Here is a 15,699-nt window from a genome sequence, read left to right as displayed (position 1 = left end):
ATAAAAAAATTTTTTATTTTTGTTGATTTATTTTTATTATTTTAAAGGCTACATATATTTTATATCTTTGCAGCTACATATAAACATTTAGACAAAGGTGCAGAAGAGTATTTAAGCCACCAGCATTCAAAATAGAAATATTACGTTAATTATTTGCTTCGGCTCAAACTTTTACAATGTGTTCAGGCAAACATTGATATAGTGCGAAAGCAACTCAATGACAAATATCAGTATTGATGCGGCCATTGCGTAGCCATATAGCAGCAGTACAAAATCTATGTCAGTGTACTTCAGTGGTGCTATTTCGTTCTGTGGACTCAAGTCCTCGAGTTTGTGGTGGCCCGCGTGCAGTAAATCGTAAAAATTGTGCCTCATGTAAAAGTTCAGAATTCCGCTTTGACGCAAGCGAACAATATACAAATTTAGCTGATGCCGATGCAAAAAGTTTTCTCGAAACAATAACGAGTTAAGTGATTGTCGAAAGATACAAACATCTGTGGAGTACCGAAATAAGGGTCGCTTGAAGTAGCTCTGCAGTTCCGCGTAGAAATGCCACTTGAGGCCGAAGACCGTGTAACCATATGAGGTATTCAGACTATTCCGCAGCAATACAAATTTGGTCATGTTCTGGTATGATATGAAGGTCGATGCGTACTTGATTCGCATCTCCTCGGGATACTGATTAAATCCGGACTGCAATCCGACTATCCGTAATCCAGCTGCCTGCAATTGGTCCAAATTGGAGATGAATTGAAGTCGTTGGGGATGAATAAATAGCGCCGAAAGCTGCGCTACCACTGTGCAGAGCAGCGTGAGTTGAATCAGTGAGGGGATTAAGATCAGGAGGGCTCTGCCCAGAAATTGACGTTTGCGTATCCACCGTGTCAAATAGTAGATTATGGCTATGTAGACCCACATCCAGGGCGACTCCAGCACTCCTCGGATGGCCGCACGGGGACTCACCATACGCTCAACTGGCAGCATCGTGCATAAGCCTCTGACGGCAACGGGAGTGCTGAACATTGGAATGTCGCTTCTCGACGACATAGTCATCGGATAGATGCTGATGGTGACGTCAATTTCATTGTTTTGCGCTTGCTCCAGAAGTTTGAAATATCCGCTCCTTATGGAGTTGACTTGGCTCAAAGTGGGATCCAAGCTCAGCTCCAATGTGGCATTTAATTTTTTTGCAAACAGGCTCAATATACGCCAGAGCATACCACTAGTTACCGCATTCCCATTGCGATCCTTGTACATAACTACATACGGCTGAGATAGATCGGGTCGTGTCCTTAAAACCTGCCCCTGTAGATTGGCCAGCTTATAGGGATAGAGGGGCGAGGTGGCATTGTAGACCTGCGATAGTAATCCGAATGTGGGAAACATCCGATATCCGTAAAAAGTGCCTGTCTTAAAGAAATCACTGAACAGAAGCAGCGCGTTCGGAATAAGCAAATCCTGGCATTTCTTAAGAATATCTCGGCTCAGCTGCAGCTGTAGTTCGACTCGACTCGAATCCTTGTCGCAAAGCTGTAGCAGCAGTGGCACCTCCCTCATGTGGTTCAGCATAACGCTCAGCGCGTTCAGCACGGTGTTATACGAGTTGGCGGCCAAGCACACCAAGCCCAGAATATTGACATTCTGTTTTTCCTTTAAATAGGGCCTGTAGTACAGATCGCTCCATACCAAAGTGGCTGCGGTTACGTTGCTTCCACTCAGTAATTTTTCAATCGAGCACTCGCACTCTTCGGCCTTGTAGTGCAAAACTGTGCCGAATCGCAGCTCAGTTAGCAAATGCAACCAAAAGCTAGCCAACTGCTCGGAATTGGGAAAATTGTTCCCGGACTGTTTCACCCACATTTTGAAAGTAACTGTTGAATTGGAAATTTGTCCTGGATGCTTTTATAAGCGCGCCACAGAATTGAACTGTCAGCATGTTTAAGGGCTGACTTGCATATAAGCGTAGCCAATGCAAATCGAACATCTAGATAGCAAAGTTAATAAGCGTAATCAAAGGTGTAACAAAGCAAGCGCAAAATGTTCAAACTTTCCTCTACATTGAACTGCCGAACTGGTGTTGCTAGCAGTCTTAAAAACAATATTAGCTATTAGCCGGAATTAAACACAGCTGCAGTCCACCGAAAGATCAGTACATTATTCTGATTTACGACTCAAAACACCTAATGTACATATATGTAAATAAGTATGTCAGAATTATAACGCTTCCAATTCGACATTCCAGACATTCCCTGCATTTATACAGGCCGCCAGATGAAATGAACAGGAGGATTGTAAGCCAGACGGAGATTGTACAAAACCAATATGCTTCACTTCATGTGTAATTTTGAGCTCACAACAATGCACCTTTGCCGTCCATTTAATTTACATGTAAACTATCATCCAATATTTCCACAATACAAGAGAGTTTATAATAATAATAATATTCAAGCTGCATACATCTGCAATTAGAAACAAGTAATTAGCTCTCCTCGGCAGAACATGACTGGGAGACCCCCCTGAACTCGGCTGCTTCATTATAAGTTTCATGTCTATATGTATACCTGAAATACATACGCAAATACATACATACATATGTATGTATAAACACGTCCATCAGACTCCATGCAGTGGAAACTTTCCTCTGTATGAAATTTAGGCAAATAATATCACTAACCAATGCGTTCAGTCATATACCTAATTCTAATTTTCACTTTTATCGTTTAAGTGTAATATTTTCCGTTAAATAAAATATATCCGATAAATGATTAATGCTACCCTAAGACTCACGTAATCGTTACTGTAAGAATAATCAGTAGTCGTTACTGGTTCGTGAGTACCGCACATCTCTAAGAGTAATCGCGGTAACTGTCGCTCTCTCCTTCGCATCAATTTCGCGAGCCCGTCACACAGTTTTCTTTTCCACACTGGCTTCATAATTCTTGCGGGTTTACAATCGCATAAAATAATTGAGAAGAGGTCCACGAGTAATAAGAAAAATGAGCGAAACTATTAATACCGCGGCTCAGTTTCCGAGCTTCGAGAAACCGACCGTGCAGTTTAATGAAAAGGGCTGGGGACCATGCGAGCTGCCGGACACGTTTAAGGATGTCCCGTACCAGCCATTCAGCAAAAACGATCGCCTAGGCAAGATCTGCGATTGGACAAGCACCTCCAATAATGACAAAAAGTATCAGAGTATGTTTCATCCAAATTTGTATTTTGCATATGCGTAAAGTGAGGTTATGTTCAAACGCCTTCGCTTTGTTTGTGTGTGTGTCGTGGCATCAAATAGGAGACTAATCATTTGTTTTGCAGACAAATATGCTTCTACCTTTGGCACCGGCAATCAATATGCCTATTATCATGAGGAGGACGAGACAACTTTCCACCTAGTGGATACGGCCCGAGTTCAGAAGCCACCTCATCAACGCGGACGCTTCCGCAATATGCGCAATTCACGGTCTGGACGTGGCCGCAATGCTCGCGGCGGTCTCAATACGCATGGTCATGGCATGACCACACTGAACAGCAAGAATGTGAAGGCGCGTGATCCTCGTCGCGGTGTGGGCAAGCGATTTGGCAATCGTGGTCCCCCACCCAAGATGCGCGAGTCCTCGGTAGCTGTACGTGCCGACTGGGCCTCCATAGAGGAGATGGACTTCCCGCGTCTTATGAAGCTTTCTTTGCCGAACATTAAAGAAGGTGAAGATATTACAACTTGTGGCACCCTCGAGTACTATGATAAGACGTACGATCGCATCAACGTGAAGAACGAGAAACCGCTGCAAAAGATTGATAGAATTGTGCATACCGTAACCACGACTGATGATCCGGTCATACGTCGTCTGTCGAAAACGATTGGTAATGTCTTTGCCACGGATGCCATTTTGGCGACCATTATGTGCTCAACGCGTTCCAACTACTCATGGGATATTGTGATTGAAAAAGTTGGTAAGGTATATTTAGCTTATACCAAAAATAACTGTTCTAACCATACTTTGAACTACAGGAGAGAAGATTTTCATGGATAAACGTGACCATACCGAATTCGATTTGCTAACCGTGAATGAGACTAGCGTTGAACCGCCTACTGATGACGATAGCTCGTGCAATTCGCCGCGTAATCTGGCCATTGAGGCAACCTTTATAAACCACAACTTTAGCCAGCAAGTGCTCAAGACCGGCGACCAGGAGGCAAAGTATAAATTTGAGGAACCCAATCCATTTATCAGCGAAGATGAGGACATCCAAGTGGCTAGTGTTGGCTATCGCTACAAGAAATGGGAACTCGGAAGCGACATTGTAAGCACATCAGTTATTCATTATTCCAATAATGTATATTAATTTGAATACTATTAATAACAGGTTCTTGTGGCCCGCTGTGAACATGATGGAGTGCTGCAAACCCCGAGCGGAGAGCCCCAGTTCTTGTCCATCAAGGCACTGAACGAATGGGACTCCAAACTGGCCAACGGCGTTGAGTGGCGCCAGAAATTGGATACACAACGCGGCGCTGTGTTGGCTAACGAGCTGAGAAACAACGCCTGCAAGCTGGCCAAGTGGACGGTGCAAGCTGTGCTCGCTGGCTCCGATCAACTAAAACTGGGCTATGTATCGCGTATTAATCCTCGCGATCATTCGCGTCACGTTATCCTTGGCACCCAGCAGTTTAAGCCGCATGAGTTTGCCACGCAAATTAATCTGAGCATGGACAACGCCTGGGGTATTTTGCGGTGTATTATTGACCTTGTGATGAAGCAGAAGGACGGCAAATATCTAATCATGAAGGATCCCAACAAGCCGATTATTCGCTTGTACGATATTCCCGATAATACATTTGATTCAGATGATTCGGACGATGGCGAGGGCGATGACGGTGAAGGTTTCCAGCAGGTCTACAATTATGCCAACAACAGCAACAAGATTTAGTTTCATTTCCAGCTCTGTTTGCATCTTAAAGTTATAAACACAAACACATCCAAGCATATAAACATACTCGTATAATCATAACCCAATAACCGGTTAAACAATGCCACAACACAGTTATATATTTGCTGGCATTAGCTTTAATAATTTGATTTTAAGTTGGCTGCAATTGCAAGTGCCACGAATTCCGAGTAAAGCGCAGAATGGAAACAGACTTGTTAAGTTTTGGATTAGGGGTTCTTTATGGGTGGGTCGCCGGGTGGCTGAGTCGTTGCAAAGTTTATTATACCGACCTATACAAGCTCATTTGCAATCGATCACCTCTGACATCTGGCCAATTTATTGAGAGAGATAGCGGGCAGCGGCCGTCTGCTAGCTATCAACTGCTCGTTAATGCTGAGGCAAACTTAGTCTTGACGTGAAGCTCGCGGCGATTATTACACGTAAATTCACGGACGTAATCTGTCAGTAAATGGCGGCATTAAGGCTACAGCTGATATTGCTTGGTGCATTGTGCGGCATTGGCACTACTGGTAAGGTCATTGATGCTTTTTGGTCTTATATTAATAGAGCTGTGCCATCCTGTCCCCCAATCTCTAATCTCCTCTTAACTGGAACCGGTCTTACCGGTTGTCCCAATAGTTTTGTAATTCTAATTAACATATTGACATTGAGCTGATCTCCGTTAGCTGCAACCACTGCGCAATTTAGTTATGGCAGCTGCGATGCGAAGGGCAGCAAGGAACGCGGCCTATGCATTCATATACGAGATTGCCCATTTCTCTTCGAGATACTCAACATAAGCCAGACGACGCCAGAGCAACGTCAGCTGCTCTCCGATAGCCAATGCGGCTTGGATAACACACGGCAAAGCGGCCTAGTGCAGCGTATTCTGGTCTGCTGTCCGGACAGCAAACGGCGGATGCAAGGCCCAGGCACAAGCCCCAGAAATGGAGCAGACACAGAAAATGTAACACCTGTCATAAATCCTTCGGGAGATGAACTCGAGCCGGGTAATGTTTTGCCAAGTATTGGAACTTGTGGGATTATGTTTGCCAATCGCATTATTGGCGGCATCAAGACTGAACTCTTTGAGTTCCCCTGGATGGCGCTGCTCCAATATAAAAAGGGTGAGATTTATAAAACCACATCCAGATTCCAGTCACATCAGTCCGATGTTTTGCTTTTTAACTGACAGCCAATAATGAACTGGGCTTTAACTGCGGCGGCACATTGATCAACTCTCGCTACGTGCTGACCGCCGGCCATTGCGTGGCTAGCAACCAGCTGCAAATGTACGGATGGGAATTGCACAGTGTCCGTCTGGGCGAGTGGAACATAAGCACTGCCCCAGATTGTATCATCGAGCTGGCTAACAAGAAACGGACTTGCGCACCCATGCACATAGACATTGAGGTTGAAAAGTATATCGTGCACGAACTATACATCCCGAATTCGATTGACCAGATGCACGATATTGCGCTGCTACGCCTCAAGCAATTTGTCAGCTTTACGGAGTATGTGAGGCCCATTTGTCTGCCGGTGGGTGATGATGTACGGAACAACAATTTTGAGGATTATGCGATGAACGTTGCAGGCTGGGGTGTTACCGAGGATGGCAAACCCAGCAAAGTGAAGCTTAAGATCACTGTGGACGTGTGGAAGCTTAAAAATTGCCAAGATAAGTACCGCAGCTACCAGATGCATCTGAATAGCTCACAGCTGTGCGCTGGTGGTAAGATAAATATTGACACCTGTCAAGGTGACTCCGGTGGACCACTAATGGTAGCTACCAATGTGGGAATGAAAGAAGTATTCTTTGTGGCCGGGGTCACTTCATACGGCCCAAAACCGTGCGGTCTGCGAGGATGGCCAGGTGTCTATACTCGAGTGGGACAGTATGTGGACTGGGTTTTGGAAAAATTAGAGCCTTAAGTCGATCGTTTACTTTAATAAATAAAATTGGTAATTTATTATTCACATAGTATATCTGGCATTTGCTAGCTTATTAAATTTGAAGAAAGCGCTGTGACCAATCGCTTAATTTACTACATTATAAATAGTGGAATGCTAGGGCTCCCTACCAGATGGAGCTTCATATTTGGACTAAGTGCACTAAGCTACCGCGCAATTTATATAAATACAATATAAATAAAGATCAGAGGCGAACAAGAAAAAGAATTTGCTCAAATATTTTGATAAGAACTCAATATTCAAAAATATACATACAAAGTTCGTAGTTCAATAAATTGAGGGGAAAACTAGACTATGTACAGAAAATATTAATGTTAACAATAAGGCTCTATTGACGTTACACATTTTAAAGGCAATATATGTTTCTTTTGTATACGCATGAACTTGGGGTGAACATAAAACGAAAGAGAGACTACGAACTAAATAAATAAAAGGTTTTTACAAATGATAAGCGACAAATTTAGGAAAAATATCTTCTTTTTTTGGTTATAAAGTTTGTTAGCCGGTCAATAAGCCAAGTAAATAAGATTGATAGTATTCGAGCTGTAATTACTTAAATATAAAAGAAATTGGCCTGCTAGAGGCTCAATTTCAAGAGCAGGTGGTGATAGTCTTGTTTTTCAATATAATAGGCACCACAACGAAGGCAAGACTGACAAACATAGAGCATTGCGTATATTCGCTAAAATCACACATCTTCGGGTGCAGCACGCGGAGCTGTGGCCACAGCAGGAACAGCTGTCTCGCGTTCTTCCTTTTTTTCAAGCGCAGCTAACTCGCTTTTTAAGGTTTCCAAGATTCCCTTGACAGCAATGCAAAAGCCGCGACTGCAGGGCAACAGTGGAAATTCGGGCATTTCGCATGGTGTTTTGTAGTCCTTCGGCATATCTGTAGAATACGATTCCATTACAAATATTCTTAATGCAACAAACAAAACTGACCATTTATGCTAGTTATCTTTAATCGTTGAGCTTCTGCCGAATAATCAGACCAGTTCTTCATGCGGCTATATAACTCGTTACCAAATTCCTTAAAGTGCTCAATCAATTCCTTGCGAAATATGAATGGAGGATTTTGCAATTGTTTTACAGTGGAGTGGACAATCTTAATTATTGCCATTTCATTGTAGACACGTGAGTTTTCATTGCCCAATTGAGTACCTGAAGAGAAAATATGGATACCTTTAAAATAAATCGAAATCCGATTTTTCACTTGACAACATACCACGTTGCTTCTCATAGCCAGCCTCATTATAATAGGGCTCATCCACAAGTATGAGTCCCTGTATAGAGACTAAAACCTGCAGCATTGTGCTTTGTGGTGACCAAACCTCAGTATCACGTCCAGACCAAGTTCCCAGCAGCGAAACGCACACTTTGCCCTCCTCGTATAGATTAGGATTAAGACGTTCCGTGCAAAAGCTTATATAATGACAGGTGGGAGGGGTCTTCGGATAGTCAGCGCCCATTTGGAAGTCAAAGAAAAATAGGGCATTTTGATAAGGTGTGCGTTTGGGACCCACCATCATGACAGATATGAGATCCATGCGATCCTCATAGGCACGCACAACAACACCTGGCGGTAGCGATGCCTGCAGCATAGCATACTCTCGCTGAACGGCACGTTGATAATGCGCCTTGTTGTTCGGGTGTATAATATTTCCAATAAAATAATGGCTAAGTGGTGCGTTTGGAACTACCTCAAAACAATTATTGCTAGATATAATACCCTGCATGGGAGAGGGTGATGAACAAGCAGTTGGGCTTTCGAGTGGCGGCAAAGACTCAGAGAGTCCATTCAGGTTTAATGGTTGTTCCATAACCTGATCCTGATCCTGATCCTTATCAAATGCAGGTGGCATATCTTGATCTGAAATCTCGGTATCATCATCTACATCCACATCGCATATATGGTCATCTGCATCTTTGTCTTCGGTTTTATTTCTATCAAATGTCTCCACAATTGCCTCACGGCACTTTGCCATTTGCTCTTTGATAAGAAAACAGAAGACTTCACAGACGTCTGCATCATGGTTAGCCACCAACTCAATGCTGGTGTTGGAAGATGATCTCAAAATCGACTGTTTCTTTTCACCCTGGCTATTGTCCTTTGGTTCGCTACCAGCTGTAACTTCACTTGAGCTATTTTCCCCACGTGAGTGTACCCCAGAATCATTCTGTAAATAAAATATAGTAGTGAGATTCCCGACAAGTGCATGGATATAATACTTACCTTACTATTCTTATGCTTCTCGAAAGCCTTTGCAATACTAACTCGTGCCGTCCTAATCATATCTGCATATTCGCTGCGATACTTAGTAATTAGCTCATTGTATGTAAGCTGCGTCTCACTGTCGGACAATGATATATTGTCCAGTAAAACGGACTGCTCTGCGGAATCTTCAACATTGATTTTTTCGCTGCTGTTAGTCTTTTTGCACTGCACCTCTTCTACATTAGTGGATGACTTTCTTTTATTTGGAGTCGATGTCGATGCAACTTGAGGGCTCGGAGGTATCTCCAGTTTAACTGCTTGACGCACAACTGGCGAAGCTATGTCCGGTATAGTCATTTCAAAAGTGAGATTGGCTAAGTCCAAAGCAGGTTGAGGTGCATCACTTGTATTCGTTTTAGATTTTTTCGATGTAACTGCTGATTCAGGTTGTTTCGGGGGTTGCTCATTTTTCTTTACACATAAAATGCCATTAAAGTAATCTTCGTGAAAGAAATCTGTTTTAAGAAAACGATCTAGGAACCGACAGTTATTATATACAGCTAACAGATCTTTGAGAACATCGGCCTTGCGCTGCTCTGGTAGAACGTGAAAGATTTTTTCAAGACGCTGAATTGCTTCCTTGGCACGATCGATTCCCGATATAATGTGATCCTCTACATCCATTGATTCGACGCTAGCGCTCATATTCATTGTTTGACTATTCTCAGACTGTGTCTCCCAGGAATTCTCCGAGTCATCAGACTCGTAGGCATCCTGAGTATCGCTTTGATGGATTTCAAAGAGATCCTGTGGATAGCACATCGTAATATGTCCCTTGGCCCACCACACCCGTACACGACCATCAGGAAAGTTATCAATAACTTGTCCAGCTGTTGAATTCAGATCCTCTCCTGTGAAATTCGATACTCTTATGACCATGGTGCCAGGTCGGTACTGGTAGTCCGCATGATCTTTCAAATCGTACACACTAAGCTCCTCCACATCTTTGCATGATGGCCTGCGAATAGATATTCAATGATTACTGAACACTCAAATAAAGTCAAATACTTACACTGGATTATCCATATTGCCATAGATATTGAACCACTTAACTTTAGCAATGCGTTCATCGTGATCCACGGACTGTATGACTCCGTAGTCCATCTGCGACGTATTGTAGTCATTAGCTTTACTGACGAAATCTCCAGGGAAGAACTCATGATTATCTAAATGATGTATAGGATACAGTTCGGTTGAAGGAATGCCTGATTCCACAGATCCGTCCTGCCACACTACCGTTAGCGAGCTATACACAACCAAAGTTTCGACTACCATGTCATCGCCATCTTTGGGATCGCTTTCCTTTCTTGGTATTGCAGATTTTTTACTGGGTCGCGGCTTTTTCTTGTTCGACCTACGCTTAAAATTTCGAGTAACAATTCGGGCTGCCTGAGAAGCAAAGGAATTCAATGGACTCGTCGTTACACCTTCTGCTTCTGGAGTTGCAGCGGCAGCCTCAATTGTTTCTGTGGCCTCCTGAGCTTCCTGTACAGGCTCATCATCAACCTCTTCTTCCCCAGTTTCCCAAGTTTCATCGTTGTTTGCACGCGTCTTCTTTCCACTTGAGTTCGTTGAGGTAGACAGCTTTAGAGAGACATTGCTCGTATCGTTGTCAGCCGAGCGATTTAGTCGTTGATTGCTTGGTTTATTGTTGAGCCGTCGTACCTTGAAAATGTGACCACTGCGAGAGCTGGATGCTGCTGATGGCGAAGGCACATTGTCTATGCCTGTAGATGAGCCTTGCTTTGACTGCTCCTTTTGGCCAGATTGCTTACTTTCTTCACTCTTTTGGCGTTGGTATATAGTCTGGTATAACTTGGCTGGAAAATAAATCAATTGTAATAAGAAAAACTTATTGAATAGCCCTCATCATGCATACCTTGCTCCTGTTCCCAGACGGAATATTTTATAAGTTTATCACATTTCGAATATTTGAGGTAGAAACGATCGTGAATTTGCAGCATATAAGATTCATAGATGTTCAAGCGCTTAACCTTTGCCAAATCGTCGCCCTTTATACAGCTCTTTGGCTGCTTTAAAGGATCCAATTCAGTACCACTATCGAATTGAGGTGTGGCTTTAAATGTCCAAGCCACAGTTATAGCAGTAGTTTTAACAGATTCCACAGTGTACTAAAATGCCAAGATGAAATATGTGAATAGCTAATAAAGACCGTTTCAATATTCTTCAGTGATATTTAACTACTACTAACCATAGAGCGTCGTTTACGATTAGTTGGCAAGGGAAGGTCCGGTGTTAAATTAACAATGCGGTCCAAGGGTGGCAAACGACCAACTACCACATTATTTGGATAATAAACACTTGGACTGAACACTTCGCGCTCACTCGGTCCATAAGCATCCTTAAACTTGTGAAAATCGTTCGATGTAATTTCAATAAGAGCGCCATAACTCGATCTACAAAGAAAAGTAAATGAGTATTGAATGGAGGTCATGCCCTATGGTCTGAGACTAATTATTACTCACTTTAATACAGCAGACTCATCTACGGTGACAGTATAGCCAATCCAGTTTCCTAAACATACGGGCACATCACGAGACCACTCTGAGATGGGTTTTAGGCGCTCCGAGGGTACATTCCTGATGACATATTTGGTGCCTAATACCTTCACATCTGCGCGGACGTTAACATCGCGCACATAGCCGGCCTGGCCAGACATATGCTTCTGTCCAGGAAGGCGGCGACGTACCACATCGCCTGGCATTAGTGTGCGGTCGACGAGACCAATCTAAAATCACATACATATTTTGAGTTTAATTTGGAAGAACAACGTACAATAATAGAAAGCAAACAACACGTGTCAATGCTGAAGTGCCCAAAAGACAAAACAGTTGTCTAAACACAAGAAACTGTTTTTCACAGTTATGTACACACGCCTACAAACGTACAAGGCGTACATATCTACATACGTGTATTGAGCTGTGCCAATTACATAACCTCAATAAACTTACCGATTTTTCAGTTCTCACAATTTCCTTGCCATCCGGATAAAAGGCGACACGTACCTCGCCCTTCCCGAGCACCTCATTAATTTCATCTTCCTCATCGTCCGAAGAATACGACTCGGCAGTCCCAGTGACAACGCCAAATCGCACGCGACCTTGGCGATCGATGCGAAATACCTCATCCTCGAAAAAGAATTGAAACTCGCGATTGTCTGAGCTCTTGGACGCTGAGGTGCCGCCGCCCGATTTCCGATTGCTACCGCTTGTCCCAGGTGTCCGAGATTCAGATGATGGTGAGATTAACGTCTCAGTCTCGGCATCTGCTGCAGCCTTTGTTAATGTGGCTGCAGCATCCATTGGGGTGCCGCCTGCACTGGCAGCACCCGCGACTTGACTCATCATATTACCAATTGTGAACTGCGTGCATCAGAATAAAATATATTGTAAATTGATGGTCAAAGTATTTGTATGTGTGTATGCCTCCTCTGTTCATCATGCACACTCAGCTCTTAGCTCCTAGGCGTTCTATTTCAGCTGCATCAATTGTAATGTGTGGCAGCTAGAATTCCTATATGTAATTTTGTACATACCATGAGCCGCCTGACGGCGAGTTGGATTTCCTAGCAATAATGATTAGAAAGGCTGGTTCACTTACTCTAAACAATTAAATTTATTTACAACCGAGTGTCGGGCGAGGTGTTTAGCATAATTCACATTTACATCCAATACTGTTTCGAAAATACATTTGAAGTCAACAAGGGTGCGACTTTGAAATTTTATTATAATTTTGCCAACTTATTTAAAAAAAAACTAAAAATACAACAGCTGAAAACTAGTTAAGTTGGCCGCAATATTAGCTCTTTAACAGAAATTCATTTAACATTTGGCAAATATGTTATTAACAGTGGGCGCGTATTTAAAAAATACCTCCGTTACTCTTATATGTAGAATGTTGCTTCACTTAAGTGGTTATTTGTCTTTAAACGAAATGATTATTTGCAAGATGGATTACTTGAAGATGGAGTTATTCGATATAAAATGAGACTCGTACAGAGCTTAACAAAACCGTCTTGATTCAATATATAATTTTTATTTTAAAGTAATTCTGTGTCTGTGTGTGTGTGTATACACAAAATATATGATATGCACATTTTTAAATATAACTTTTTTTTTTAGTGAATTGTAATACAACAAATGGAATAACGGTTTTGTAGGAGTAGTTAATATATCGGTACCACAATATTTTGCTAAGCTTTGTCGATACTATTTTCTTGCGAGCCAATTATGAGCCCGGCAAAATTTTAAACGTTTTCTATAAAAAAACAAAACAAAAAAAACAAAATATTGAACAAAACCGTCAATAGAATTTCTCATTTTTTTTTTAGTACGCACCCATTTTGGGATCACTGAATTCAGCGCGATTAAAATGATTAACACTAACAGAGCAGCCATTATTATTAAATATATTACTGTAGCTATTGTACATAGTTTCATAATAAATTTGCCTATAAAACTGTAAGTGGTAATCTTTACAAATGCAATACCGAATTATACTTACTCCTTTCTTATAAAACGAGAGCACTTTGTGCAAGAAATTAGTTGTTATTTTGATTTCCGCGTATTCACAAATTACACAGTGTTTTGTTGCATTCACAAAAATTTTTTCACAAAAGTGTGTACATTGATATATATTACAAAATTCGAAAGGTCAAAACATAACGAATAACTGATCTATAAACGAAGGCCTCCTTTGTTTTTAAAAATGTCTCCAGTGTCCAAACTTTTTTTTTTTATAGTTTTATTTGCTATTTTTCTTATCCTAGACAATAACCAAATAATTCAACATTAACTATAAGTAGACGAGTGGTTCGAGAGCCATTGAACTCAATCCCTATATTTACATAGTCTATCATATGTATCTATTTGGAAGGTCCAAAATCACATGAAGTGATTAGGCTTTCAGTCACAACATACATTACAGAATTATGGTGTCATGTGATTCAAGATTTTAATTGCATAGAATAAGATGCTCGACGCTCATAAAAAGACCGAGTGCCAATAAAATATAATGCTTTTATACTAAGATGCGCAACATTTTTTCAATGCGTTTCAGCTCAGAGCCGAAAAGGGGCTATCTACATACGTAACAAATACGATACAATGCCAGTATAAATAATAAGTTAACTTTATTTCTTAATACACAGTTATCTAATATTGCAATTACATATTATCACATCTGACTATCATAGGTGGCGCAAACGGCGAGTGGTGTACGCCAAATGAATAAGCGCGGCCCGATCTTCCTGGACGATAATACATCAAATCATAATATTGTGGACCAGGGCCAACATTCTCTTTACGGACATTACAAGTCGGCCTCATTGAATACTGAGGCGCTCGATTTAACTTGAGGTTCAAGTCATCTGCGGCATACGCCGCAGGTCCTGGGGAATCTGCCTTACGATTTATCTTGGCTTGGATACCCCTGTTAAAAGAAAGGGACTCGGTATATGCATATAAGTACAATGGTCCACAATACATACATGCTATACGCTGGTGCTGCTGGCTTTATGGGACTAACTTCGAATTTGTAGGCACTGGGTCCGGGTCCATACTTTTTAAAACTAAATTCATTACGCTTCGCCATCGAATATGCCGGTGCAGTAACCCCCTTGAAAAACGGCTTTGTATGGACATTATGTGCTCCGGGGCCGGGGCTGACTCTCTTGTCTGTAATCGAGCCGGATTTACGTTAGCTTCAGCCATTGTATTCGAGTCGGATGCAACCTACCTATTATTTTAGTCATGGGGCCCATAGTGTACTCGGCGCCCCTGCCCGGGCCATAGCGCGTGAGCTTGTCTACCTGATAGGCCCCTGGTCCAGGTCCTGGATCGGCGCCCAACATATTTGTGCGGGCGCCAAAAGAATATTGCGGCATTCGCAGTTTTCGGTTATCATGCTTCTCGTACCCCAAAGTGGGTGGTAACCCATAAGCTCCTGGACCAGGTCCTGCAATAAAATACAACAAAAAATACAAATTATGAAAAAATGGTAATATAGCAACCATCAAGCAACTTCACACTTACCTAACGGCACACGCGCCATGTTGTCTCTGCAATATTAAATAAAACCTAAAATTTGGAAACTCAATTGAGTTGCTGCCCGGTCGGACCCTAAAATCTATATGAACAGTATTCAGGCAGTCCCATAGCATGAGCTCGGAACCAACGAATTTGAAATCATGGCCAACTTATTTTCTAGTAAACAAAAATTACTGAAATTATACATAAATAAATATTCAGAAATCAATATAATTTTTAGCAATGCTCATAATGTTAAAAATGTTGAAAATGTTAGACTGCATGATACTAATTGAACTAGCCTAAACATCTTAATTTACTAAAGTATCAGATTTGCCATAATCTAATGCGAAGCACATGAATGATTCTTATATAATTGTCAATTTTTAGATCTGCAGATCAATAGTAAACAATAGTATCGGCTCATAAGGCTAGAGCAGATAGTCGATTGGCACATAAAATTGTCATTTTTGCTATA

General features: G+C 41.9%; 5 protein-coding genes across 7 annotated transcripts; 2 read left to right on the top strand and 3 right to left on the bottom strand.

Annotated features, from left to right (window-relative positions):
• Positions 1-58: 58 nt before the first annotated feature.
• On the bottom strand, positions 59-2,545 carry LOC6573927. The gene has a single exon (XM_032728119.2). It carries the CDS (start codon positions 1,858-1,860, stop codon positions 172-174), a length of 1,689 nt encoding a protein of 562 aa, XP_032584010.2. The 5' UTR covers positions 1,861-2,545; the 3' UTR covers positions 59-171.
• A 311-nt stretch (positions 2,546-2,856) lies between these two features.
• On the top strand, positions 2,857-5,140 carry LOC6573926 (eukaryotic translation initiation factor 3 subunit D-1). Its single transcript, XM_001999949.4, has 4 exons — positions 2,857-3,195; positions 3,316-3,951; positions 4,010-4,302; positions 4,366-5,140. The coding sequence occupies exons 1-4, from the start codon at positions 2,997-2,999 to the stop codon at positions 4,927-4,929; spliced, it is 1,692 nt and encodes a 563-aa protein (XP_001999985.1). The 5' UTR covers positions 2,857-2,996; the 3' UTR covers positions 4,930-5,140.
• A 133-nt stretch (positions 5,141-5,273) lies between these two features.
• On the top strand, positions 5,274-6,913 carry LOC6573925 (spaetzle-processing enzyme). Its single transcript, XM_001999948.4, has 3 exons — positions 5,274-5,459; positions 5,616-6,056; positions 6,125-6,913. Exons 1-3 carry the CDS (start codon positions 5,399-5,401, stop codon positions 6,859-6,861), a joined length of 1,239 nt encoding a protein of 412 aa, XP_001999984.1. The 5' UTR covers positions 5,274-5,398; the 3' UTR covers positions 6,862-6,913.
• LOC6573924 ((E3-independent) E2 ubiquitin-conjugating enzyme) lies at positions 6,870-13,838 on the bottom strand. Of its 3 annotated transcripts, none has more exons than XM_001999947.4 (10): positions 13,699-13,838; positions 12,147-12,557; positions 11,661-11,923; positions 11,387-11,591; positions 11,054-11,306; positions 10,187-10,994; positions 9,133-10,132; positions 8,125-9,076; positions 7,842-8,060; positions 6,870-7,788 (listed from the first exon to the last, which is right to left on the bottom strand). In XM_001999947.4, exons 2-10 carry the CDS (start codon positions 12,540-12,542, stop codon positions 7,589-7,591), a joined length of 4,296 nt encoding a protein of 1,431 aa, XP_001999983.3. In that variant the 5' UTR covers positions 12,543-12,557; positions 13,699-13,838; the 3' UTR covers positions 6,870-7,588. The 3 variants fall into 3 exon arrangements, with proteins under 3 accessions (XP_001999983.3, XP_015022657.2, XP_015022656.2); XM_015167171.3 differs by lacking the exon at positions 13,699-13,838 and adding an exon at positions 12,731-12,964; XM_015167170.3 differs by lacking the exon at positions 13,699-13,838 and adding an exon at positions 12,796-12,964.
• Positions 13,839-14,307: 469 nt separating this feature from the next.
• On the bottom strand, positions 14,308-15,338 carry LOC6573923 (outer dense fiber protein 3-like protein 2). The gene is made up of 4 exons (XM_001999946.3): positions 15,228-15,338; positions 14,932-15,150; positions 14,684-14,870; positions 14,308-14,625 (listed from the first exon to the last, which is right to left on the bottom strand). The coding sequence occupies exons 1-4, from the start codon at positions 15,244-15,246 to the stop codon at positions 14,361-14,363; spliced, it is 690 nt and encodes a 229-aa protein (XP_001999982.1). The 5' UTR covers positions 15,247-15,338; the 3' UTR covers positions 14,308-14,360.
• Between the last annotated feature and the right edge of the window lie 361 nt (positions 15,339-15,699).

Source organism: Drosophila mojavensis, unplaced genomic scaffold (genome assembly GCF_018153725.1).
Source record: "Drosophila mojavensis isolate 15081-1352.22 unplaced genomic scaffold, ASM1815372v1 contig_277, whole genome shotgun sequence".
Lineage (NCBI taxonomy): Eukaryota > Metazoa > Arthropoda > Insecta > Diptera > Drosophilidae > Drosophila > Drosophila mojavensis.
This window is presented reverse-complemented; position numbering and strand designations above follow the sequence as displayed.

Bases quoted from the DNA above. Each gene is read 5' to 3' on its own strand.
- LOC6573925 (XM_001999948.4), top strand. From the start codon at position 5,399: ATGGCGGCATTAAGGCTACAGCTGATATTGCTTGGTGCATTGTGCGGC. The intron at 5,460-5,615 runs GTAAGGTCATTG...GATCTCCGTTAG, and splicing joins GTGCGGCATTGGCACTACTG to CTGCAACCACTGCGCAATTT. The intron at 6,057-6,124 runs GTGAGATTTATA...TTTAACTGACAG, and splicing joins GCTGCTCCAATATAAAAAGG to CCAATAATGAACTGGGCTTT.
- LOC6573924 (XM_015167171.3), bottom strand. The intron at 11,592-11,660 runs GTGAGTAATAAT...TTTTCTTTGTAG, and splicing joins GATGAGTCTGCTGTATTAAA to ATCGAGTTATGGCGCTCTTA. The intron at 10,133-10,186 runs GTAAGTATTTGA...ATCTATTCGCAG, and splicing joins GGCAATATGGATAATCCAGT to GCCATCATGCAAAGATGTGG.
- LOC6573926 (XM_001999949.4), top strand. From the start codon at position 2,997: ATGAGCGAAACTATTAATACCGCGGCTCAGTTTCCGAGCTTCGAGAAA. The intron at 3,196-3,315 runs GTATGTTTCATC...TTTGTTTTGCAG, and splicing joins TAATGACAAAAAGTATCAGA to ACAAATATGCTTCTACCTTT. The intron at 3,952-4,009 runs GTAAGGTATATT...TTTGAACTACAG, and splicing joins TATTGTGATTGAAAAAGTTG to GAGAGAAGATTTTCATGGAT.
- LOC6573923 (XM_001999946.3), bottom strand. The intron at 14,871-14,931 runs GTAGGTTGCATC...GCTCGATTACAG, and splicing joins CCCCATGACTAAAATAATAG to ACAAGAGAGTCAGCCCCGGC. The intron at 14,626-14,683 runs GTATGTATTGTG...TTCTTTTAACAG, and splicing joins GCAGCACCAGCGTATAGCAT to GGGTATCCAAGCCAAGATAA.
- LOC6573927 (XM_032728119.2), bottom strand. From the start codon at position 1,860: ATGTGGGTGAAACAGTCCGGGAACAATTTTCCCAATTCCGAGCAGTTG.